This window comes from Taudactylus pleione, unplaced genomic scaffold (genome assembly GCF_031769625.1).
Source record: "Taudactylus pleione unplaced genomic scaffold, aTauple2 ptg000191l, whole genome shotgun sequence".
Classification (NCBI taxonomy): domain Eukaryota; kingdom Metazoa; phylum Chordata; class Amphibia; order Anura; family Myobatrachidae; genus Taudactylus; species Taudactylus pleione.
The window spans coordinates 5,075,609-5,101,772 of NW_028284593.1; the positions used below are offsets into that span (position 1 = coordinate 5,075,609).

At 39.6% G+C, this 26,164-nt stretch overlaps 1 protein-coding gene across 8 annotated transcripts in view; it reads right to left on the reverse strand.

Moving 5' to 3' along the window:
• The window catches only part of FBRSL1 (fibrosin like 1), a 581,862-nt gene that overhangs the window by 258,134 nt on the left and 297,564 nt on the right, over positions 1-26,164 (reverse strand). For 7 of the 8 annotated variants that reach the window (XM_088476700.1, XM_088476704.1, XM_088476699.1 and 4 more), the window contains 2 exons: positions 24,348-24,449; positions 17,370-17,405 (listed from right to left, as the gene is read on the reverse strand). In XM_088476700.1, coding sequence (XP_088332826.1) covers positions 17,370-17,405; positions 24,348-24,449 — 138 coding nt within the window. The remainder of the gene's footprint in view (positions 1-17,369; positions 17,406-24,347; positions 24,450-26,164) is intronic. The other variant, XM_088476701.1, reaches the window with a different exon arrangement.

Genomic DNA, 26,164 nt, shown 5'->3' on the forward strand with positions numbered 1-26,164 from the left:
CAATCCAGCCAGGCATTCAGCCCCTAAGGTAGATACACACCTGATAGATATATCTGCAGATCGACTGATCTACAGATATACCAGCAGACTGTGTAGAAATATGTTCTGCATACAGTCTGCTTGACCATCGTGACTGACCTCACAACTGGGCGGGCATTTACATGCGCCCACCCAGTTGAACTGTCAATCACCGCCGGCCCATGCAGCAAGTGTACGTGCAGTCGACTGACCGCCCGTACACACAGCACGATGCCCCAATATATCTGCAGATATATTGGGCATTGGCTGTGCAGCACAGCCGACGCAATATGTCTGTTAACAACGTCGTTCACAGACATATCGCTGGTACACACAGGCCGACGCACACGATATATCATCCGTTCAATTGAATGGCCGATATGTCGGCTAGTGTGTAGCCAGCACTGCATTCTGCAGGTAATAAATTACTCATGGTGATGGATGTCCCTGCATGACACAAAGTTGTTCTTGGATTTACTAAATATTCTAACAGTGAATTTGTTTTATCATTACATTTTACAGTAAATTATACAGCCTAGAACTTTCCTAGCTGTAAGTACACTAAATCAATTCAAATGTATGTCTTTATTTCTAACTAGTTAGCAGCACTTCAAAATGATGGGACATTTTCATGCCTGTGAAAGTCTCGTTTCAGCGATTAATATGGTCACCTTTCGGTACTTCTGCTCGCCAGTTCGGGGGACTGCAATCAGAAATATCAGCACTGGCGGCTGGGCTGTGAGTAGAAATGTCTACATACCCTCCAACATTTCTCCAGTCCCCAGTGGCCATTGGGGACTGGAGGCTGCTGGCTGGTTACTGTTATGGAGGGTACACACGGTCAGATTTTCTGGAAGATATGAACGATAACGATTTTAAAAATCGTTATATCGTTGACAAGTTTGGCATGCATCGACGAACGCTGTGCGTGCCCGCATATCAGATAACGATATCTGAAATCGACTGTTTACACGATATTATTCATTTAAATACTGTCAGAAATCGTTCATGAAATCGTTAATATCGTTCATCGTTATCGATGATCTAGCAAATCTGACCATGTGTATACACCATTATACTGTTAGTGTGCACTATGAAGTTTATCTCTATATATCACTATGGGCCAGCCGGCGCTGGATGGTTACTGTAGTGTTACATAGCAACAGTAATCAGCCAGGACGGGCTGGCACCATGCCCCCAGTAATACATAGAGATGAACTTCACAGTGCACACTAACAGTAAATAGCCAGCACCAGCTGCCTCACTACACACAGAGCCTGCAGACAGCCACAGAAGGACAGGAGCCGCCTGTCCGTGTCACAGAACAGCACTGTGGGAGTCTGCGTCCCCACAGCGCTGCTAAGAAATCCGGAACCCATTTTGCCAGTACAGGCTGTAAGAAAAATGGCACTGCACCGGCTAAAATGGTACAGTTGAAGGCTATGATATCAGCAGTGGAGCAGTGTAATGCTGGCCATATACCTGCACGACCAGCATACGTTCTGATTCAGCATCCGACTCCCTGGTGCTCCCTGACAGTCCCGGCAGCATATTTGTTGCTTTTCTTAGCACAGGATCTGTCGTATTTTCGATCCTGCGCCTCACGTGCTCATTAGGGAAACAGCCATTGAAATGACTTGAATTGCTGCACGATGGGTCGCATGAACAAAATAAACGGCATGATCTGCACACGATACGATGGAATATATGGGCTGCACATCTGATCATAAGATCCTATTATAGGAGCTGCGGGAGCGCGCATCGGATCTTATCTTACTAAAATAATACACGATTTTCACAAGATCCATCTTATGACTCGGGCAATCGGCCCGAAATCGTGCAGGTGTATGGCCAGCTTTAGATATATATATATTCTGGTATGTGTTCTCCTGCTATTTTATGGTCATTAAAGTCCTTTAAAAAACAGTGCAGACTTTCTCGACCATTTTGAACCACAAATTCCTTTATAACAGCAATTGTTTAGCAAGCGCTACTTTAGTCTATAAATATACAACAAACAACCTTTCATGTCTATTACGATTATCTATTTTTTAATATGTACAAATAGTGTTAATAACATTAATAGATTATTCAAAATGTAACATTCTGGCGATGCACCCCTTCAACTGAAGTAAGAAATCCCTGGCTCATATGATAAATTATGTTAATGCATGCACAAACTCAGGCCTTTATACAAGTGTATTCTCTGAAGCTGGAGTTTATGTGCAGAAAAAAACCCATCACAGATACATCAATTCAGAGCTGAAAATAGCTGATTATATCTATCTATCCATCCATCCATCTATCAATCAGGTTTTACTTCTATCAACAAAGTAATGCTCTAAAATGTCTAAAGTCAAGAAATTTACAATACAGCAAACAGCACTAACAATACTGTTGCATACTTGCTCATTCCATTCGTTCATTTTTTGGAACAGGTTAATATCAGAGAATAAAAGTCATTAGTCCGGGTGAGTGGAAAAAGGAGGTTGGAATCAGAGGGTCTTAGTTAAATAAAGTCTTCTAACTAAATTACCCAGCCTACACCATAGTATGATAAACCACTGGAAATTATTTAACAACAACTAAAGCATAGACTAAAGACTCCAATGTCTTTATTCTGACCATGACTGATGTGCTGCCATCCCCACAGCGGTTACCAGTGATTCTTATCTGTTGCTATCGGCAACAGCCATGGTCACAGCATGGGGTCCAGCAGCAGGTCTCCTTGCTGATGCAGGCCCCCACACAAGGACAGACAAATAGGCTTTTCAGCTGGACAGGTCTCACAGGGAGGTTTTGACATAAAAAGGCTGGAATTGTCAGTTGTTTGAAAGTCTGGAATTGTCAGTTGTTTGATGGGCTCATGCTGGGCCATTAGCTTCTGTTACTAATTTGTGCTGGATGTAAGAGACTGAGCTGCGTGAACATCTGCAAGAGGCTGAGATGTACATTGTGGGAATAGCTCTTTTTCCAGATGAGAGCTTGGGCTGCTACTGTCCATTCATTTACAGAGCTCTGATCCCATAATATATATATGTACATACATACACATATATATACACACACACACACAGGTTGAGTCTCCGATATCCAAAATACCCCTGGTCCCAAGCATTTTGGATAATGGAATATTCCGTATTTTGGAATATTTGCATATCATAATGAAATATCTTGGGTATGGGACCCAAATATACACACATAATGCATTTATGTGTTATATACACCTTATACACACAGCCTGCAGGTCATTTTATACAATATTTTCAATAATTTTGTTGCTCAAACAAAGTTTGTGTACATACATGAAATTCAGTTATGTTTCATATATACTCTATACACACAGTCTGAAGGTAGTTTTATACAATATTTTTAATAATTTGTGCCTTAGATAAAGTTCGTGTACATTGAACCATCAAAAATCAAAGGTTTCATTATCTCAGTCATGCCCAAAAAAAAATCTGTATTTCGGAATATTTGGATATGGGAGACTCAAGTATGTATGTATGTATGTATGTATGTATGTATATATATATACACACATATATATATATATATATATATATATACACACACACATATACAATCCATGGAGTCAGCACTCTCATTCACAAAAGACTCTTGACCGAGGTGCCAGTCACAGGTAAGATAGCAGGTCAAAGTAGCGGCACTCAGTGGATTTAAATGAAGAAACACACAGCAAGTCCTTAATACTTCAATGTTCGGGGTTATTACAACCAGTCATCAGGATTGTGTATCCTGATGACAGGTTGTAATAAACCCGAAACGTTGATGTAATACGGACTTGCTGTGTGCCTCTTCGTTTAAATATGCAGAGTGCCGCTACCTTGACCTGCTATATATATATATATATATATATATATACACACACACACACTCACTCATATATATTGTTTTCTTTAATATTTTTCAATACCCCCCCTGGGGGGGCCAGCTTTGAGCACGGTTGGTGCACATAGACTCCATGTTTATTATTCTACTTTTAACATATTAAAGTGCTAAGGGTGGTTGCTAAGTGGGATTACATGCAGTCAGCTGTTCTTTTCAGTTAGCAAGTGGCCTGTGTAATCTATGTACATTCCCATGCCAAAACACACTCTTGACCCGTAGACACACTGGTGGATGATCAGAATTCCTATGCTGTCATGTTCCCACTGCCCAGCATACTTCCTTCTTCCTCAATCATCATTAGCTTTCAGACTGTAATGCTTGTAGTCAGCACATGAAATAATGCAGAGTATAGGTCTTCATTTCCCTGAGATAGATTACACTGTGTCTGTCTGGCTCCATGCTAAGGTTTGAAAATTCACTCAAGGTCCTGATCTATCTGTTCTGCCTTTCTGTTTGGTCAGACCTGTTTTCAGTTACAATTACTCCAAAACTGTTTACAATTAGTTATTTTGCCTAGCCTGGGCACTCTGCAACGGCAATGTTTCTTGCGTTGCAGTAATGTCATATGTGGGTTAGTTGAGCAGCGGGGCAGAGATGTTGCTCAATCTTAATTCATTAGGACACAGTATACTGGATTTTACCTTTAATGGTTCATAACTAAATGCAGCATGAGGAAATTGTGAGTATCTTGCAACAAAATAACAAAACTTCAATAAATCAACTCCGCAATATAACTGAAGTATTGCACATTTGCTGATGTACTTCTAATTCACAGAGTAATGAAGAGCATTAAGGGGGAACTACAGAGTGCCTGGGGTGTGTTGCTGCTACCATGCCAAGTCACTGCTTATTTTTGGACATGCCATTGCCAACTGTGCAAATATATTCATTACTTTTATTGTTACAGTTTGTGTATTATTTATTGTGTATTAGTAATAACAACCTTGGCATCACTGAGCTCTGTACGCTGTGGTGATACTGCAAAATTAACGGTATAAAAATCCACTGTCCAGTGAGTAAGCAAACAGCAGAGAATAAGATATGAAAGATGACCAATAAATATCCCAGGGATACCTGTACTACATATTTTATACTAAATATATATTATAATCAGCGCTGTCCATCTGTTTATGCTCAGTAAGCGAGCACATTAAAGAACCATTGGAATATTTGTATCTTTTAAATGTCTTGTTTCGGAAACAACATTTACGTACTTGGGGTCTGATTCAGAATTGAACGTAAACCTGGTGGTGTACAGACAACTCTGACGTTTAATGATCAGCGCATGCAGAAGATCTGTACAGTGCATGTGCCGATCACTAACTGCGATGGTGGTCGCACTCATTTGATTGACATGCTGCAGCTGTTTGAGGGAGGCGCTGCCTAAATTTCCAGAAAAAGGGGGTGTATAGTGGGGTAAAAACTGTTAAGATTACATTTCAACTGTTGTATAAATGCAAAGTGCATTATAATTACATTGTTTCACCTGTAAATTACAGTGAGGGAGCTTGAGACATAATAGAAAGTGTTTTTACACATGCATATTATTAGCAGATACTGCCTGCTACTCTGCTGCATGAATAAAATGGATGTTTCACAACTGCATGGATTTCATAGGCCTTACAGCCCAGAGGAAGCATTCAGACTGGCCTATAAGCTAAACAGTGCTTCATCTTTTAAAACATTAATTGGGAGAATGACTATATCATCTGCACAGTACAGTGGCTGTTAAAATGTATCACACGTTTAGCACTGAGGGATCGCTTCATATTACACAAAACAAAACTATTCTCAGGCTGGTATCAGCTATATCACAGATGGGCAACTGGCGGCCTTAGCCTTCCTGCTTTTTTGTCATATGCTTGCTATAGCTTGTAACACTTATATAATGTCTGCTGGGAAGTTATTTAATATAGTTGTCTTTCTGTGAGTAAAAGTATTGATTTAAATTATTACAAAACAAAGGAAACATGTGGCCCCTGTGAAGTTTAGAGGGCCACCCATGGAGCCCCTGAAGTGTATCAGGTTGCCTATCACACAGTTATGGTGCATACACACGGTCACATTTTCCTTCAGATCTGTACAATAACTATTTTATAAATCGTTCAATCGTTCATATCTGAAGGAAAATCTGACATATCTGACATGTTTGTCAGATGAACGATGCGTGTTCCCGTTTGTCAGATAACGATATCTGACATCTGATGTGTTTGCAGTCAGACTTGGACAATTCCATTCATTTTAATACAGGCAAAAAAATCGTTCAAATCGTTGGTAAATCGTTCATATGACCGTGTGCATGCACCATTAGCTAGGGTGACATCAGAGGGGATGCTCAGAATCCCAAAGCTAAGTAGCAGGGTTTGGGGGAGGGTTAGCGTTAGGCACTCAGGGGGAAGGGTTAGGTTTAGAGTGCTGGGAGGGGGAGGTTAGGGTTAGGTACTAGGGGGAGGTTAGGGTTAGGTACTAGGGGGAGGTTAGGGTTAGCTCCTGGGGGGGGGGGGTTAGGGTCAGGCACCGGGGAAACAGGGTTAGGGTAGGTAGAGGGTTAAAGGAGATATTCACTTAGCGATTTTACCAAGTGATTGCACAATAACGACGTAGTTATTGCGCATGCATCGGGCATGTTTTGGGCGGAAATGACCAGCAATGCGCGTACCCACTGGTCGTTTTCGACATTTATCATCGCCCGTACAGCATGTGCGGGGATGATGGAGGTGCCTAGACTGAACGAGCGAATGTTCAGTCTAGGCACACCACTAGACATGGAAATGACAGCAGGATTACAATGTCGCAATCGTGCTGTCGTTTCCATGTCTACAAGTGGATACGCGGCTTTAGAATACTGTCCGGCAAGTGACGGCATTCTAACTTTGTCGGGATGCCAGCGTCGGGATTCTGACCGCCAGGATCCCGACCACCAGCATCCCACACCCATCCCCGTCAGAGGACCAATATTCCAATACCAGCAGGTTTGGACCTTGTCCTACAACGCTTGCCCCAACTCCCACTGCGCATGAGAGACGCATGCCAGACTTGGAAGATTATTATATAGACTGGATAACAGAGAAAACTTAATTTAAGATGAGGCTAATCAGAAAAATCAATTTATAATTTGTGTATTATAGCTTGATAGCAGGGTTCTCTTCAAAATTATTTACCAATGTGAACACATATAGGTCACTGTCTACAGTCTCTGTGCCCATATATCTAGCTAAACATTCCTAGATCAGAAATGTAAGCCACTCTACGTAAATATTTCAGCTAAACAGGTTAGTTGAAATATTTGACATTATGAAGTCCAATAATACAGACAAGCTGTGACAATGTAAAAAATGTAAAATGAACTGCACTGGGCCTCATAGCTGCCTCTATATTTTATTTCAATTATAGAAAGATTTATTTTTTTTAAAGCTGCAACACTATAACAGCATGAAAATGACAAACGTTAAAAAAAATAAAAAAATACAGTTTTAACATTCAATTGCACTTGACTTTCACACCTTATCTAGAGGTTACAGATAATAAGTGGCTTCTTTTTTCTTTTAGTCTTCTCAGAAAAAAAAAAAAAAAAAGTGAGCTTGGCTGATTTTATCTGAATCCATGGTGGCCGTCAGATAACCGAGTGATTTCCGTCTCAGCAAGCCTAAAGCTGTCTTCCTACACTGCGTGGGGGAAACCACAGTGAGAAAGCCTGGGGCTCTTCTACCTTCCCTTCTCAGGCTGAGCTTCAGTGGGTGGGAGTGTCAGATGATTATCTGCAGCAAACTTGAGGCTGGCCAGCCACAATCTCAATGGGAGCCTGACCACAGATAACAGCAATAGGTAGAGGCATCTCTTCCTGTGTTCAGACCTGTTGTCTTCTAGTATACAGTACTGAGGGGTCAGTAAAGAGAATCTTTCACTTTTTAAGTAATACTTGTTTTAAATAACATCTATTGCACATGAAAGTCTACAAAAAAAAAGAATTGCTGTTGCACACTCCTGGTGAACCATAGTCCCTATATCGCTATGACTAGCAGAATACCTGCATTTGAATGCATCAAACAAAAAGAGAGGCCGCTTATAAAAAGTATAATTTTATATAGTCTTACATACAGTGTCTTGCAAAAGTATTCAGTATTCTTTTTACCTTTTTTATTACATTACAACCTGGAATTTATTTATTTTTTTTAATCTGTATTTTATGTGATGGATCTGCACAAAATAGTCTAATTTGGTGAAGTGAAATGAGAAAAATATACATAAAAAAAAGAATCTTTATAAATAAAATTCTGAAAATTGGCATGTGCATATGTAATCACCCCCTTTGCTATGAAGCCCCTCAAAAGTTTTGGTGCAAACAAATTACCTTCAGAAGTCACATAATTGGTGAAATGAAGTCCACTTGTGTGAAATCTAAGTGACACATGATCTGTCAGTATATAAACACCTTTTCTGAAAGGCCCCAGAGGCTGCAACACAACTAAGCAAGAGGCATCACACCATGAAGACCAAGGAGCTCTCCAAACAAGTCAGGGACAAAGTTGTTGAGAAGTACAATTCTGGGTTGGGTTATAAAAAAATATCCAAATCTTTGTTGATCACCCGGAGCACCATCATTCCATCATCATCAAATGGAAAGAACATGGTACCACAACAAACCTGCCAAGAGAGGGCCGCCCACCAAAACTCACAGACTGGGCAAGGAGGGCATTAATCAGAGAGGCAGCACAGAGACCAAAGGTAACCCTGAAGGAGCTGCAGAGTTCCACAGCAGAGACTGGTGTATCTGTGCTTGTGACCACAATAAGCCGTACACTCCATAAAGCTGGGCTTTATGGAAGAGTGGCCAGAAAAAAGCCATTACTTAGTGATAAAAGTAAGAAGACACAATTTGAGTTTGCCAAAAGGCATGTGGGCGACTCCCCAAATGTATGGAGGAAGGAGCTCTGGTCAGATGAGACTAAAATTTTACTTTTCGGCCACCAAAGGAAAACGCTATGTCTGGCACAAACCCAACACTTCCCATCACCCCAAGAACACCATCCCCACAGTGAAACATGGTGGTGGCAGCATAATGCTGTGGGGATGTTTTTCAGCAGCAGGGTCTGGTAAACTGATTTGAGTCGAGGGAAAGATGGATGGTGCTAAATACAGGGATATTCTTGATCAAAACCTGTTTTAGTCTGCCTGTGATTTGAGACTGGGACAGAGGTTCACCTTCCAGCAGGACAATGACCCGAAGCTAAAGCAACACTCGTGTGGTTTAAGGGAAAACATTTAAATGTGTTGGAATGGCCTAGTCAAAGCCCAGATCTCAATCCAATTGAGAATCTGTGGTCAGACTTGAAGATTGCTGTACACAAGCGGAAACCATCCAACATGAAGGAGCTGGAGCAGTTTTGCTTTGAGGAATGGGCAAAAACCACAGGGGCAAGATGTGGCAAGCTTATAGAGACTTATCCAAAGCGACTTGCAGCTGTAATTGCCGCAAAAGGTGGCTCTACAAAGTACTGACTTTAGGGAATGGTGAATAGTTATGCACGCTGAAGTTTTCTGTTATGTTATCCTAAATGTTGTTTGATTCACAATATAAAAAAAAACACAATAGTTGTAGGCATGTTCTGTGAATGAAATGATGCACACCTGCAAACAATCCATTTTAATTCCGGGTTGCGAAGCAACAAAACATGAAAAATGCAAAGGGTGTGAATACTTTTGCATGCCGCTGTATACTCTATACCAAGTGTTGTTTATTATGTGAAAGGTGGCATTCGCTTAATCCAGAGCCACACAGTTCTACAGTAACACAGCCTATTAGGACAGAGATGGGGGGGAAGGACCTGTCACTTACTGTATATAGCTCTGTCACTTGGAGGAGAGTGATTAATCATTTTTATAATGCATTCATACATAAAACAGTATTGATCTTAATATGCCATATAAATAAAGGATAATAATAATAATAATAGTAATTATATGCCGGACTGACACAGCAGCATGTGTGTCTGGCTTACTGGAAGGAGGTATAAATGATTGACAATGTAAAGGTCGACGGTTAGTGGGTCAACACGAGAAGGTCGACATGGACAAAAGGTCGATAGTGCAGAAGGTCGAAAGGTTCAAATGTTTGATACTTTTTTGTTTTTATTTTAACTTTAACTCTCCCTCTAGTGCTTAACCCTAAACCTCTCCCTTGTGCTTAACCCTCCCCCAAAAGTCTAAACCTAACCCTTCCCCTAATGCCTAAATGTCCCCTCCGGCAGCCTAATGATCCCCCAAGAGCCTAACCCTAACGCACACCTTATAATTGTTGAAAAACCATTAAAAAATGTGTCGACCATTTGAACCGGTCAATCTTCTGCACAGTCAACCTTTTGTACCTGTCGACCTATTGCATTGTAACATCTGTTGTCGACCTTTACACTGTCAATCTTCTATCCAAATATCTTACTGGGATCGGGGCGTGAAAATTCTGCAAGTGGATCCTCTGTACAAGCAAAATCGCAATGCAATCGCTGAGCGTGCAGTGCAGTTTTTACGCATGCACAATGGCAAACAATTGTTCAATCTGCGTAAATATCAGCTTTGCGAAAATCTCTGAATCAGGCCCTATGAGTACACGTTCATTGCTTTTGTACAGTAGCCTTACACACATTCCTCATTGCCCCCACTAGGACCTTCTACAGCAGTCAGGTGGGATTTGTTGACAGCTCTTACTATATTCTGTCAACAGTGTGAATTTGTTTCTTTAGGCAGTACATTGCTAGCCGACAATGTGAATCTTTCCAATAGCCCAGCAATACATAAGTATACCTCTAACAATACAGATTTAACCAAATTATTATAACACAATATGATGATAACAAAGAGAACATCTGCCATGATAATTATTTGACTAAAAGCTCCCCGGCCAACTGGTAGATCCACAGGGAACCTTTCAATCAAAAAGGGGACTTTGCAAAAAGCCTGGGTGTTGATGAAGGCAGATTGGTCAAACTGCAGTAATCATCCAACATGCTAAAATCATCACATTCAAAATTCTACAGGCACTTATGAGTTGAAGTAAGTGATAACAGATGGCATAAAGGACCAAATCTAGGTGAATAATCTCAAAATGAGTATATATCCTGGTAGTATATAAATCATGGTCATACTATATATAACCTCCTATATTTGCTGCTCCAAGGACTGATATTTCCAATCATTGCTTGTAAGCATTTCTCTAGGTATTTTCTCCACCAAAAGAACGAGAAGCAGCCTTAACACTCACTGTTTATTCTCACATCAAGAATACATCTGAATACTTTTTTTATTTTGCAGTTTCTGATAAGTCGTTGAAATTCTTGTGATATCTCAGTCACACCGACACTTCTTACTCCTAGCCGACAGTTTTCATGTCACAGAGTTAAACCTCCCAAGTGTTAATGGGATGAGTAAAAATTTCCATAGCTGTTAACTGTAAATTACAATCCCCTGCTCAACAATAACCTATTATACTTGATCTTGGCATTGACTAAACTGATAACTACTGGGTTAAACAAAATGACAACCAAGGTATTCAATATATTATTACATTTTTTTATATTTCAGCCAGTAAAGAGGCATAATAAACATATCCTCAAAATCTGATGGTAAAGAAGTAATGCATTAATGCAGGGCCGGAACTAGGGTAGGGCGACCAGTGCCATGGCACAGGGCACCGCAGGGCAGGGGGCGCTGTTTGGGCCTGTAAATTTTCCTGTTTGTTATCATTCTCACTTGTATCTTCCTCTTCTTTTATCCCCAGCATATCCTGCCTCCCCTATCTCTCCCCCTGGCCCTTTCCCAGGAGGCCATGGCCCTTTTTCAAGTGCACTATGTTATGTCCCTATTTAGAAAATGAGGGGGGATGGCGCCAATGCTCTCTCTGGCACAGGGCACCAACAAGTCTAGTTACGGCTCTGCATTTATGCAGACAACATCTACTTACTATGATCTAATACAGTGAGTATTGGAGCCCAGCTGCATTTTAGCTTTATAATTATTAAAATGACATTTAATATTAGATTATTAGCTAACAATGCAAATATATAAGATGTATATGACTTAATGTATCTGCATTTATTTATCTTTCAAATGCTTTGTATTTGGAGGATTAGTTCCAGTTCTCTTTGCTTATGATTTTGTTTTTCACAATGTATTACTACCATAAGGAAATTCTAATAAATGACCATTCACTTTAACCTTAATGGTGGGGGGCTCTATCATCTACCACTATTAGATTATAAACTGGGGTGCTTTTCCCAGCTGATAAATCTCCTAGATATTTTTGTTTAGAAAACGTACTTAGCACCAGGATCTGTTACTAAAGGCCCCTACACACGGAACGATGTAGGCAATGATACGATCTCGTTAACGATTTCCCTTGAACTCCTGAACACTCCCGGACAAACGATATTGTGCATACACATGGAACGATTGTACAAACGATATAGATGTGTCGTTAACAACAGCAAATCGTTAATGATATATCATTTGACTGCAAACAATCTCACAATGCACGTTCTGTCTCCCCGTCAGCTGGCACAAAATGGTGGAGGGGAGTGGCCAGGAAAAGTGACGACAAATTCTTCGTCGTCTATGAAATAGTTTGTCGTGCATACACACGGAACGGTGTGTGTCAAATCGAGAAAGACGGGTTGTGAACTGTCTGCATGTTCAAAAGATCAGAGACCCCGACCAACAGGAGCGCGCATCTTCATCGTTATCGTGCCTACACAAGGCAGATTTTAAACGATTTGTCGTTACAATTGGTCGAAAACAGCAATATCGTTTAAAATATCGTACCGTGTGTAGCCACCTTAAGAGGGTACAAAGTAATATCACAAATATGGTCGTAATATATAATGGAAACTGGAACCAGGGATACAATGTAAGGGTTCACATCCAAACCCGGCACCAGCACATAAGCCACTGCTGTGTCACAGTAATATTACTGCCACATTTTTACTGACAAACATTCTAAGGGGCTGATAAATAAGTGGATGTTGGTAAACCTTACGTACATGGGTAACATTTAGAAAACGGACTGATTCATAAACCATTGGCACAAATAACCTGACAAGGATACATACATATAGTACATGCATTCATACATCTTATTCAGGAGCCATTTTTTTTCTTTCTACTGTTGATGCAGAGTAAAAACCCTGCCACGTAAATCGATGTGTCAGAGTGAAATCCAGTTATCTCTCCTGCCTGCATCCCAGCTTAGATCATAACCTCTCCTCCCTCCCCTTCCAGCACCTGCACAGAAGCCAAATCCCCCTGTACTCAATTTTCACATCTCCGTAGACAAGTGGCGGATTATTTACGGCTGTTTATTCCTCTACCGCCACAATGTGAAGATCCGGTAAGCGTGCTTATCCCATGTGACAGTGCTTCAAAGAGACAGCTTAGAGTATTTATTCTTTAAGGTATTTGTAACACACGAAGGAAATGGGATCCTACTGGATATCACTTTCTCTGAGGATTTAGCTGCTGATCACAGAAGACGCACATGTCACTACAGCCTCTCTGGAGTTGGGATGATTTAAAAGAGTAGTAAGATGTGACACTTTGTAGAATATTCTACTGTACAATGTAATGGTCCTGATGGCCATCTAATACCTAACCAAATACCTCACTGCTGCTAGCCTTGTTTACATAATCTTGGTAGCATTGAAAACCTTTGCTTCTGACAAATAAAATAATAACATACAATATTAAATTTACTGCACATAGCAAACACACAGAGAATAATTCATCAATAAGTTATTTATAAAAGATGGGATTGCAATAGCTTCAAATCAATTTGTTTTTTTTTGTTTTTTCAGAAGGTGAAGCATGCGTGTTTAAATGTTACAGATGTGGACAGTTATATTAATGTTTGTGGTTTTATTTTCTGGTTGGTTATCCCTTTGTACATGGCAGAGAGTGACAAAATAATTTTTCCATTTTAGCGCTTGGTTATTCTTTCAGTGAAGCAAATTTGGGAGATTGTGTGACAGCGATTGTTCATTTTGTATGAGAACGTTAATGGAGAGCTGCACTACGCATGCCGATTTTAATCACAACGTAGTGTGATTGCTTTATTCAATTGTGTCATGTACAAATGTAATGATATTACATACCGTAAGCTACAAGCAATGACTTGAGTCCACTGTTTTAAATAGGAGACCACTGCAATTTTATGTGATTCAGGGCAGAAGGGTACTATATGAAAAAGTGAAGTGACATAAAAAGGGAAATGTTACAGAATTAAGTGTTTTCCTTATTAATTAAGCTCACACAACTGTGTTTAATCAGTGTTTTCCTATGCCAAAAAAATTGCATGATATTTAGTCATGCAACTCAGAACCGATTGTGTAGTGGGCTTGGTATGATCTGACAAGAGTCAGAATGTCGACCAGAAAATGCTGATATGGTAATAATGTTATTTACAGCATTTTAACCAAGTGGCATTATAACTTTAAACATAATGCTTTGCAAATAAAAAATGCTGTAAATAACATTACTACTGTGTGACTGTCGACTAATTAACTACCACCCCCCGTCCCGCCATAGCGCACACATTGTATAACAAACAGAATGTGAGAAGTGTAAACTTAAATAGTCAATGCTAATGATCTAGTGTAGACAGCAGACACACAGGAGACCACGCAAAATTAAAATGTGGGTGCTTTAAATCCATGCTGTGTATTTTGTTGTCTGAATGGAGGACTGCTAGGTATGAATAAAATGTACAAAATACTTTGGGTAGAGAAAGGAATTATGGGACAGAGCCCCAGTAGGGTACTGAAATCTGTACAAGCAGTTAAGACTATTAAGGAAGGTAAATCCCTGCATCAATAACATTACAGAGGAATTATTGTAGCATTTTAATTTGTCCACAAAAGTGTTAAATGGAAAGTGGTATGAGTCAGCAACCACTGAGTGTAAAATGGACCAGTGAATGTGTAAAGTGGTACATAACAAACTTGTAACATGGGCACTGCTATCAATATTTTAACTTGCATTTAGGTTTAGTGGCAATATAATAGTGTCTCTAAGAGCCAATTACCCACTAACATGACAAACATTTTAACAGACTCTGGATCACAAAACAATAGATATTCTCCCCTTAATAAATAGAAAATATCCTGCTAAACCATCAAATAGAGGAATTTACAAAGCTGCAAGAATTCTGTACATATGGGAGACGCCCAATTCCCGCCTGATTGAAGGTTGGCGCTTATATCCCAAGGTATTAGAAATAGTGCCAGGAGTGAATAGGCGCATGTCAGTAAAACATACCATTTTTTTTTCTTTTTTAACACAAAGAATCTAAATGTATGTCCTTTTTTCCCAGTAAAGAATGAAGCAATGTGACCATTAAAATGACTACAAACTGCAGAGAGCTGTGCAGGATTCATTATGTTGTACGCTCATTTCCCGTGTCTTGCTTTTCTTCTATCAAATCTCCCCTCAACTTCAAGGTTTGTAATACAAAAGCCCTCTATCGCTGATGAGGGGTGAAGAATACCGGTTTACTTTGTACATCTCATGTATGAGCAGAGGAACAATTGCCAAGGAAGGATATTTTTTTACACTTCTCACTGCTTGATCCATCTAAGAGTTTCTGCTTCTCATTAGCTCCTGATTTGAGATCTTTCTGCTATACTGGGGCCTATTACATGTTGAGCCCACTGCCAGCCATGTGGAAATCAGGCCAATGGCAATTCCTGCTGCAGAATGCAGGGAAGAGCAAAAGTTGTATGGGTAGTGATAGCATAGGCAAAACAGCTGTGATCACAACAACAATGAGATGTGGTAGTAGATCAGGGAAAAGGAGTTAGGTCCTGTTACCAGTGTTCAAACATGAAGACATGGGTGAATAGGTCTAGTAACCCATTATAAACCACTATTATATTCAAATTTGCATTTACTTCAATAAAAATCCCCCCAAAACAGAAAAACTGATGCACTAATAGGTAACAGCATACCATTGCACTTTCAAGTCTAAGGGTGCCCACATACTGGATGACTCGCAAAAGATGCGATGCTGTCAACGATTTCCCTTGAACTCCCCAGGCAACTCACCGGCACTCCTGGACAGACGAGATCTGGTTAAACTGTGCAATGTGACTAACGACCTAATATGCGTCCTTAATGATTTCCAGTACATCGTTAAGGAGATTGCCAGATCTTACCTGCAGCAGGTAACATCTGAAGATACGACAAAAGACCCGCGGGACTGTGTATTGGATCGTTATCATTCTTGGAAGCTGCACGATTTGCATGTTTTTAAACTATGTATTGTTCTGATGCATCGTTTTCGTGCAAATCGTGCCTAAAATCGACCAGTGTGTGGGCGCCTTAAGAGTATATACAGTTTAAGAAAACAAACAGCAACAACAGATCATGTTGTTTAACACTGAACCTGTCGAAGCAGGAATAACAGATCATGTGGTTTAACAGTACAAACAAGAATAACATAACTTTATTACAAACTAGTACAATTCATGCAACCAACATGCACAATTATACTGGCTAGAGTATTACCCAGGTTTAGGCGGTCATAGGCATCTGCTTGCTGACAAAAACTCTTGTCAACCCTAGTCTTATTTATTTTTTTTTTTAAATAGGGTTATGTAGTATTCTCGCTTTAAAGAAATAAAAAAGTGTGTATATATATATATATATATATATATATACACACACACACACACACTGTTCTTAAACTGATCACAATGGACTGAATTCCCCCCCCCCCCCCCCGATTATATGACACTTGCATCTGCACCTCCATTTATAGAACTGTGCATGGCTTGGCGCCAATTGGAGCGATTGTTTGTTTGTTAAAGAAGCAAATATTTGCCCAGGATAATGGTCAGGTCTTATACACAGTGGAATTAGAGTGGTATTACAGTTATTGTAGCTGTACAAAAATTTTTCCTTCCATCTTGTGAGATGGATATTAAACAGCTCTAAAAGAACAATAGAAAGTAGAGGTATTGCAAAGCTTTTTCACCACCACCTTGCTGGTAGACACAGCACTTCTACAATGCGGTACATCCAGTCTCAGTACAGAAAATAACGTTAAGAGAATAGTTAGTAAAAAAATTATTTAAAAAACAAATATTAAAAATCTGCACTCTATTAACTGAAAAATAGCAACCTCATGACCGCCTTATAGTGGGAGAAAAAATAAATAAAGCAACAGTTATTTCTTGCTGACTGAAGAGCTCAACATTATTTTTTTTATGGTTAAAAATGGATTAGTATGATGGGGATATGGATACTAACAGCTACTGTGCTTAGCATTGCCTCTCATAGTTTAAGCACTATCTTTCAGCACAATACTGGGCCATTTGGTACTGGAGTAGTCCCTTACTCTTAAGAGCAAAGATTTCACTCTTTAGCTAGAATGTATAGCAAGGAAAGAAACGACTTACTGAGTAGCCGCGTCCAGAAAGTGACTGAGCTGAGCTCTGTGGAGGAAAGAGAGCAAGGTCAGCAAAGATAAACACAGAAAGTCTCTGTATTGTAGTGGCCAAACATACAAGTTTTTGTTTACCAATTATCGCGAGTCACATCAGCTGTGAGTAGACATCTTTGCTTCCTGTAGAATAGTTTCTCCTTTCACTGTAATATACCTTACAGTATTTCTTTTTGTCTTTATTTTGACGTCAATTACAGAAATGGAGGCAGTGATGGGTAAATTTACTGAACAATGTGGGGAATTTAATTGTTTTTGCGCTTGGCTGTTTTTCTGCACGCTTGTCAGAGCTGTTCATTGGTTTCTGCCGATAGGCGCACAGGCATGATTTCTGCTCGCACCCCTCTTCCGAATGAGGACTAAGCAGGAGGTGGGTGAGTAGAAATTAGCAAAAAGTTCCTCTTCTGATTGGGGATGCTAAGCAGGACTTTAGAAGTGTTTAGCCACTTAATGCGTCTAGACCCGGTCTATTTGGGCACACACAAAAACAAAATTAAAATGGCTCCATCAGTTTAGAAGGGTGATCGGGAGCGCAAAAATAATTGTATTCCCCACCAATGAATTGTAACACCGTACATAATTTTACACACCATGTCGCCACACAACTTATTTGCTCAAGGTTTGCACCATGCAGAAACATCACTCACATAGATCCACTTGTGCTGCATTGCATTTGCCAGGGATGGTATGGAATGCAGAAAAGTTTCTAAAGTGAAGGAACCAGAAGAACTAACATGCAGAAAAGATTTTGGCAAGGTGAGATGTGTTATGGGGACAACAGCAAAGTAAAACAGTAAGAATGCATAAATGAAATGCTGTCTGAGATGAAACATGTCTGTTCTTGTTTTCCCATGTGCACATTATTTAAAAACTGTAGTTATAAATATTAGTTTGGTTACAATTACATAATCCTCATTTATTTATTTACACCACTGATACAGTATGCTGAGAGACAACACAATATCTTACATACAAGACTGATAAAAAAGTTAAAGAGAGAACTGTAGTACAAGTAATGAAAAGCTTTAATACATTTATTATAGTAAAAGCTATTTTTTGGGGGGGGTTTTGACAGCAATTAACATATGATTGAAAAGTGATAGTGTTCAGCGCCAAGAGCAGCTAACCTAACAACCAACTATATGGTGCCGTTCCTCCAAACATCTCCTGCTGATCGCTGCCAAAATCTGTGGTTATCCTCATTATTATAATGCCACAGAAAATGAAAAATGTTTGACCAGATTAAATAAATAATAATAAAGAATAATTGTACTTGCTTCCTAAGCTACAGATCTGGCAAAAAGTGCACAAGGCAATATTTGTTGTATTTTCGCTTTTCAAGCTCCACAGTTTAATGCAACCTGCTTAAATGTTGAAGTGGGTTTACGCTTCGATGGTAGGACCGTTACCCATCTCAGCCAGTGGGCAGGTTACCTGGGCTCTCTCTCAGAGAGCTGCATGCCTTTACATACTTTCTGCTGTATTTTGTGAACCATTATTAATATATATTTTTATATAAGATGGGGGGGAGGGGGTATACTTATATTACATTGTTAAATATACCCAGTCTCCAAAACATTGTTAATATCATAGCTAGCAATCAATATACCCAAATATCCAAGTGTTCGTCCTAAGCCTAAATTGCCCCAGCCTCCCAAAATTGTGTTCATAAGACTTGAACATATATTTCAACAAATGGTGTACCTTTCCTTAGGACTGTGCATGGTCAGAAGGGTGCTATAGAATTCTGCATACAGGACGTGGCATGAGCGAGGTGAATGGGTGGGTAAGTTCATAATCATAGCTTCAATGTTACAACTTTTTGGGCGGAACAACTTACTAAGCAGGGCACTGTAAACTAATGAAAAACTTCAGACTGCTAATATAAGGAAGCTAAATTTTATACAAGTCAATTTTATTATGTAAGCTACATGTTTAGTTCAGCATAATTTAAGCAGAAGGATATGTGGAGCATCTCTAGTATGATGAAAGTAAAGCAGCTTAATAAACTGTTATATGTAAGTTATTACAAATCTCTCTATTCTCCCCCTTCAGAAAGACAACAACATTCCTATTATGCATTTGGAGACGCATTCAGAGGACTGCAGTGGTCTACAGCAGAGAAGTAGTTAACCACAGCATCCGTGTGAATAATGCAGCTGCATTTCCTATTTTTCCCTGGTGACTCAGAGGAGCATGGTGCACCTGCCAACCTTTCCTGCTAAGCCAATAATTGCCAATTTAATCTTTGCCTCTTGGTATCACTCATGTTTAGCCCTTGCTGTGCCCTGAATACATCTTCATTCATCTGGGGGGGGGTTGCACTTGACAATTAGACTGTTAGCTTCAGCTAACTAGGGCAGCCAGTTTGGCAAGGCCACGGAGACAATTATTAGTCTATTTTCCCATCATGTAGTAGGTGGTGTTAGGGAAAATCAAGAACCTACGACAATTATATTGAGGTTATTTCTCCTTTCCGCTCCCCCCCCTTCCCCACCACCCTTCATTCACCTTCAGAATATTTCACATTATCACAGCTTTACAACCACATTCAAATTTTCCATGTTCACAGGGACTGAGGCTTCTATTTAAATGATAATGAGGGACAATCCATTCAATTGAGCGAGGGAGAAAATCCATTAAAACACAGGCAGCTCTTAAGCTGGGTCATGAAACAGATGAAAAAAATCTTTTTTTTTTTTTTTTTTTTCTCGTCTTAAAGCCATTATGCTGGGCCATGTATGGATTTTATCACGGGTCACATCACCTCACATCACCACAAAAGATTAAGGGAACAATTACACAGGGACATTAAGAAATATTTACATGTCTGACATTGGGGGAGAAGGAATAAAGGAGGCCTAACCTGAAAAGAATTTAAATATGCTAATTATTTAAGTATAAGAGATGCATCATTACAAATAGACATAGCTATGATGCTAAATTATACACATACCCTGCCCTATGGACACACCGTTTCTTTTCTCACAGACGACATGAGAAATTCTCATTGGCAACTGTGCCTAATGCAATATTACTGCCACCAATCAAAGTGCCCCACTTGGCGAGCCTCATTTGAGCACATCATTACATAATACTCTGATAGGTTCAGGCTGTTGCCATAGAAACGTTCTTTGCCTCCTCACTCAAAAAGCTCTTTTAGACGTTCCATTCCTCAACTAACTAAAGGGGAAGGGGGGATTTTGCTAGAAAATGTTAAAAACAAAGTTTCGTATATTCTGCTCTGTTCACACGGCTGCTGACATTACACATTAATGCAGTAAGAAGAGCCCTTCCTTTTAGCTAGACATTTTATCTCGGTCCACACCAGGAAGGCTTCATCTCAATTAACATCCCATCTGATTCATAACTAGTATCTAGGATTCTGCACAATAGGAAAATGTGCAGCTAATGTCCCCCGCCCCTTTTTCTTCCTTCCCCTCCCATCACTTTTGCCTGTCAAAGCTGTCAACTCAAATACAGCTTTAATCTGCCAGGAGCACTTTTCTCCTGACATTTTTAATAAATACTTTCAGCTCTTAAACACATTTGCTGCAGAGATCTCCTTTCCCGCCTTCCCCCACACTCCCTCTCTCTCCTTCCCTTCAGAATAAGAGCAGGGAGACTAAAAGCAGAAAATAGTGTTAAAACCAACTTCTTCCTAACGGTAATGATTGTGCTGCAGTGTACCGTGATGGAGAGTACAGCCACACATCACAAAATCTCCACAATCCTTCAGGCCACTTAAACTCCAAACTGTCTCCAATGTTATAATTGTGCACATTTCTTCCATAATAATTTAGCGCCATCACTCTGGAGCTGGGAAAGCTATAGTACAGATCAGAGCCGTAACTAGACTTTTTGGTGCCCTGTGCTAGAAAGAGCATTGGCGCCCTCCTCATTTTTCAAAGGGACATAATGCACCCAAAAAAGGGGAATGGCCTCATGGGGAAGGGCCAGGGAAGAGATAGGAGAGGCCAGGAGATGCTGGGGATGAAATAAGAGGAAGCTACAAGTAAGAATGATAATAAACAGAAATTTGACAGGCCCAAACAGCGCCCCCTGACCTGTGGTGCCCTGTGCGATGGCACCGGCCGCACTACCCTAGCTACGGCCCTGGTACAGATGCAGTATATAGTAATTCTGCACTCTAAGTCTTTCATTATATCTGAATTGTAAGTAAAGATCCAGTAACCCTTTCTAAATAAAATCAGCTTTAATGAAACACTGAAGGCTCCAAGGATAGATCTCAATATTATGTATTACGACCTCTCCGCATACTGGCTGACAAGTAATACGTATATATGGGGTGTTGCAGGTTTATGGTATAGGGGTTTTCAGCTAATCACTACAGGCACTGAGATGGTTAATACAAAATGTTATTGTTTTGAAAACCTCGGAGATCGCCCCCTCCCCCTACCACTGCTTTGCGTTCTGAAAAAGAGGCAGTGTTTTCAATTTATAATCTAAATTAGATGTCCAACTGAATCTAGCTGGCACAACGCTTTCCTTGTGACAGGCTGTAGTTATAAAGCATATTTTACATTAATAGATCTCAACACGAGTCCCACGTGGACGGTGGCCGAGGGAGAGCGTTATGTGCTCCACTATGGCAATATACAAGCTAGTATTCTAGAATAATTTGTAGATAATTTTAAATCAAAAGAATGAATGCAAATTGGTGAAAATAAAATATGCTACAATGTGGGAGACCTGTCAATTACAGAAAAAGCAGAGCTCAGAACACATCATCCCTTCCATTGATACACAATGCCAGAAACACTATGCTCCCGTAGTTTCTTTAAGAGGTACACCCACGAAAAATGTAAGAAACGTATGCCTACCCTAATATGATTTATTTATTTACTCGTTCATTGCATCTTTTTTTAACAAATAACATGTTATTAAAATATTCCCTATAAATTCAGAAGCTGATACTTTCAGAAGTGTGCAAGTCACATATTGGTGCTACAGTATATGTTATGTTTTACAGTGTTGCTACAATGTGTCCAGCAAGAATTACATACATATTGCGCACGTAACATTAGTGTTTAGGGTAATGAAATCCCTACCATAAGTTATATGAATGTAGTAGATCACACAAGAGTGCTGTGATCATATAAAAACACATGGCTGAGTGCTTGTATGCAGGTCAACTTCTTATGTGTGTAGTAATTTACATTATACCTTGTATTCCACAAGTTCTCCTAAAGAACACTGAAATGCAGAACTCCCCAATTGTAAACAGTGGTATTAGAGTTCACTTTTTATATAGTTTCTACACACATTAACATCACGTATAGACATCACGTTAGAAAACCACCGTAATGTGTCACTGTGACACATGGGGTCATTTAGGTGAGCGCTATATACATTCTAGTTAAGACAACAACCACTCTAACACATGGGTATTTCTAGTTTTAATTGTGTTATTTATCCTTGGAGACAATTTAAACAGAAAATATATTTACTATCCATGTTTTTGAAGTCTTTGTTCTTGTATGTAATATCAAATTATCAAAAATTACAGAGGACACAGAAGTAAATGGATCTAGACAATCTTTATTTGTTTCAGCATGGTTGGTTTCTGCTAAACTCATTAACTCTAATCTTTTTAAGGACCAACACGTCCTACTGTATTTTTTTAAAGGTGTAAAAAATAATAAAAAAAAAAATAGCATTTTACATTTGGAGGACTTTCCATACTTGTTCTAAAGTATTAATCCTGGTCACTCAACTCCAATGTTTTACTAATTGTTTCCTTCTTTTACACATTGAGAGCAGCTTTCCTTCATTCGGAGAACTACTAAAGAAAGCTCCTACTAAAGCAGCCTAGTGGGCCGGATAAGGGTATAATGACAAAACCTGAGACAATAATAGTAACACACTCTTTATCAGCTGTGCACAACCTCCTTGCACCGACAAAAATTTAATTTTGGCACAGCTAACAAAGCGACTGATGCCAGTCAGCCTGAATTTAGTATGCTTTATATAATATATAATTACAATAATGGTCTGTATAGGGCTGTAAGAAGTAACATTGGAGTGACTACATATGAAAGGATTGCCCACTTTAATAATAAAACTTGTACCCAGATCCAGTACCTCTACCCAATTATGGATTCCATAGCATGCCTGATCAGTCTCCCACAGTTATTAAATGTTTAACCATGCTCTGAAAACATCTCTCTTTATTAGAGTTTACCCTACTCCCACCTACAGTATATTTCCCACACTAATACACCCTTCACAGCTGTCCCAATGCCCCTCTTACCCATGCTTACTCCTGTTGTTTCAGTTGTCACCTGTTGTTACCTATTTGAATATAAGCTATGAGCAGGTCCCTTCGTCTTCTTATTTTTCATGCATGCATTTATTTTGTCTGCCCTGGTTTATGTATGTTCTATCCTTCCCTATTATCCGGTGCTGTTAATACTCCTTACAAATTTACAATAATAATTATAATGATGATAATTAGAATTAATTGTTTTTTTTACTTAAGGTGCATATCACTTGCAGATCTTGGAACGACAGTAACACAGTGTAATCGTACAGTCGTTCCTCTTCCCCTGTAGTGCCTACACTGAACGATATGTCGTTGAGTGCAGGCACCCTCCCTCATCCCTGAACATGGTCAGTCTGTTGTTATCTGTAGATTGACCGGCATGTTCAGGCGATAATTGTTGTCAAAAACGACCAGCGGGAGCGCGCATCGCTGGTCATTTTGAATATTATCATGCCTGATTTGTGCACGATTAATGAGCGATTGAATGATAACGATGTAGTTATCGGTCAATCGCTCTGTTTAATCGGCAAGTGGATACGTGGCTTTAATCTCCAAAAGTGCACCAACCCTGGTGAGAGGTGACCCTCTACATTTATTGATGGAAGCATGTTTGAGCACGGCTGTGAATCTGCACAAGCAAAGACTTACATCACTGAGGCGATCATGGGAGCTGCTGAGCTGGGAACTCATGGCTTCCTTGATGCTGATATCTTCATCATTTCTGCCATTTCTGTTCCGGAACACTTTGACCTGGAAAATTAAGAAATAGGACATTGAAAAGCAGCTCACATAAAATATCTACAAATAATTTCAGATCCTCAAAAATTCCACAGAAGCATGCTAAACCTATTGTGGGAGGCAGATCTTTTCAGGAATATCCACTTCCTTTTAAAGTACACTTATACAGACTTGTACATTTATATAGATTTAGATTACTAGCACACTGATATAGATTGGGATTATTGCCACACTGATTTAGACTGGTATTACTGGCACACAGATGTAGTTTGACATTACAAAGACAATGATTTAGACCAGGATTACGGGCACACCGATATAGACTAGGATTACGGGCACACCGATATAGACTAGGATTACGGGCACATCGATATAGACTAGGATTACGGGCACACCGATATAGACTAGGATTACGGGCACACCGATATAGACTAGGATTACGGGCACATCGATGTAGACTAGGATTACGGGCACACCGATATAGACTAGGATTACGGGCACATCGATATAGACTAGGATTACGGGCACACTAATATATAGACCAGGATTACGGGCACACGGATATAGAGTGGTATTACGGGCACACCGATATAGACTAGGATTACGGGCACACCGATATAGACTAGGATTACGGGCACACTGATATAGAGCGGGATTACAGGCACACTAATATATAGACCAGGGTTACGGGCACACGGATATAGACTGGTATTACGGGCACACTGATATAGCCTGAAAAGAGATGCTCTAATTCGATTTAGGTCTTTTTAGCATATTTAGTATAAAGCATAGTTATACTACTCTGTATATATGTATAAATGCCACCACATTTTAAACAAGCAAGAGGATGCCTGCAATAATGTATCTACAGTAAATTAGACATTTTTAAAGTATTTGATTTATTTTCCCTCCTTTTTCATATATTATATAAAATTATTAGTAGCATAGTTTAAGTGGTTTCAAAAAACAAAAAGATACAAGTCCATGTGACTGTTGTATCTGTACAAGTATCCTTTTAATCCCTATCTAGCCTACATTTAGAACAAGACCACCTGAAAAGTTGTTTAATCCTTGATCATTGTTGTCTTTGCAAATGTGAACTTCACATTTAAATGAACAGTGCTATCATGTTCAATAGTAAAATGCTATAATTGCCATCAGCCCCTAAATTTCATGAACATTTCAATATTTAAAAGATCTGTCCCTGTTATTATTTTTTTCCTGCAAATGTCCCTATTTTTCTATTCTACAACAACTTTTCTCATCACAACACATTGTTCTTCTTTTGTATTTTTTAAAGTTCCCCAATATTATATTTGCTGTGAACAAAAGTGATACCGCAAAACAAATTCAGACCACTGAAGCTTACAATCAATTTTATTAATTCCTTAATTGCTTGGATCTTTCCAAAAAATTCTGATGAGATAGCCATTAGCAGTACCACAGCGGATAGGTTTCATATGGGAGCTGTCGGACTTAACGAGGCTGCGCACAGGAAATCAAATTAGAGGCCGAGCTGCTGCTATTAACCTGCCTGAGTTAATATACATTTTTAGACAAACCATGGCTGTTAGGCCCCCATTTGTTGCTGAGAATTAAGAATTGCTGCCAGTGGCTGTGACAGATCATGTTCATTTACACCTGCTGCCTGTGACTGGGGGAGACGCATGCCTAAATTCATCAGCAATTACCCTAATAACACAAGTGTTTCTGCAGCCTACACAAGT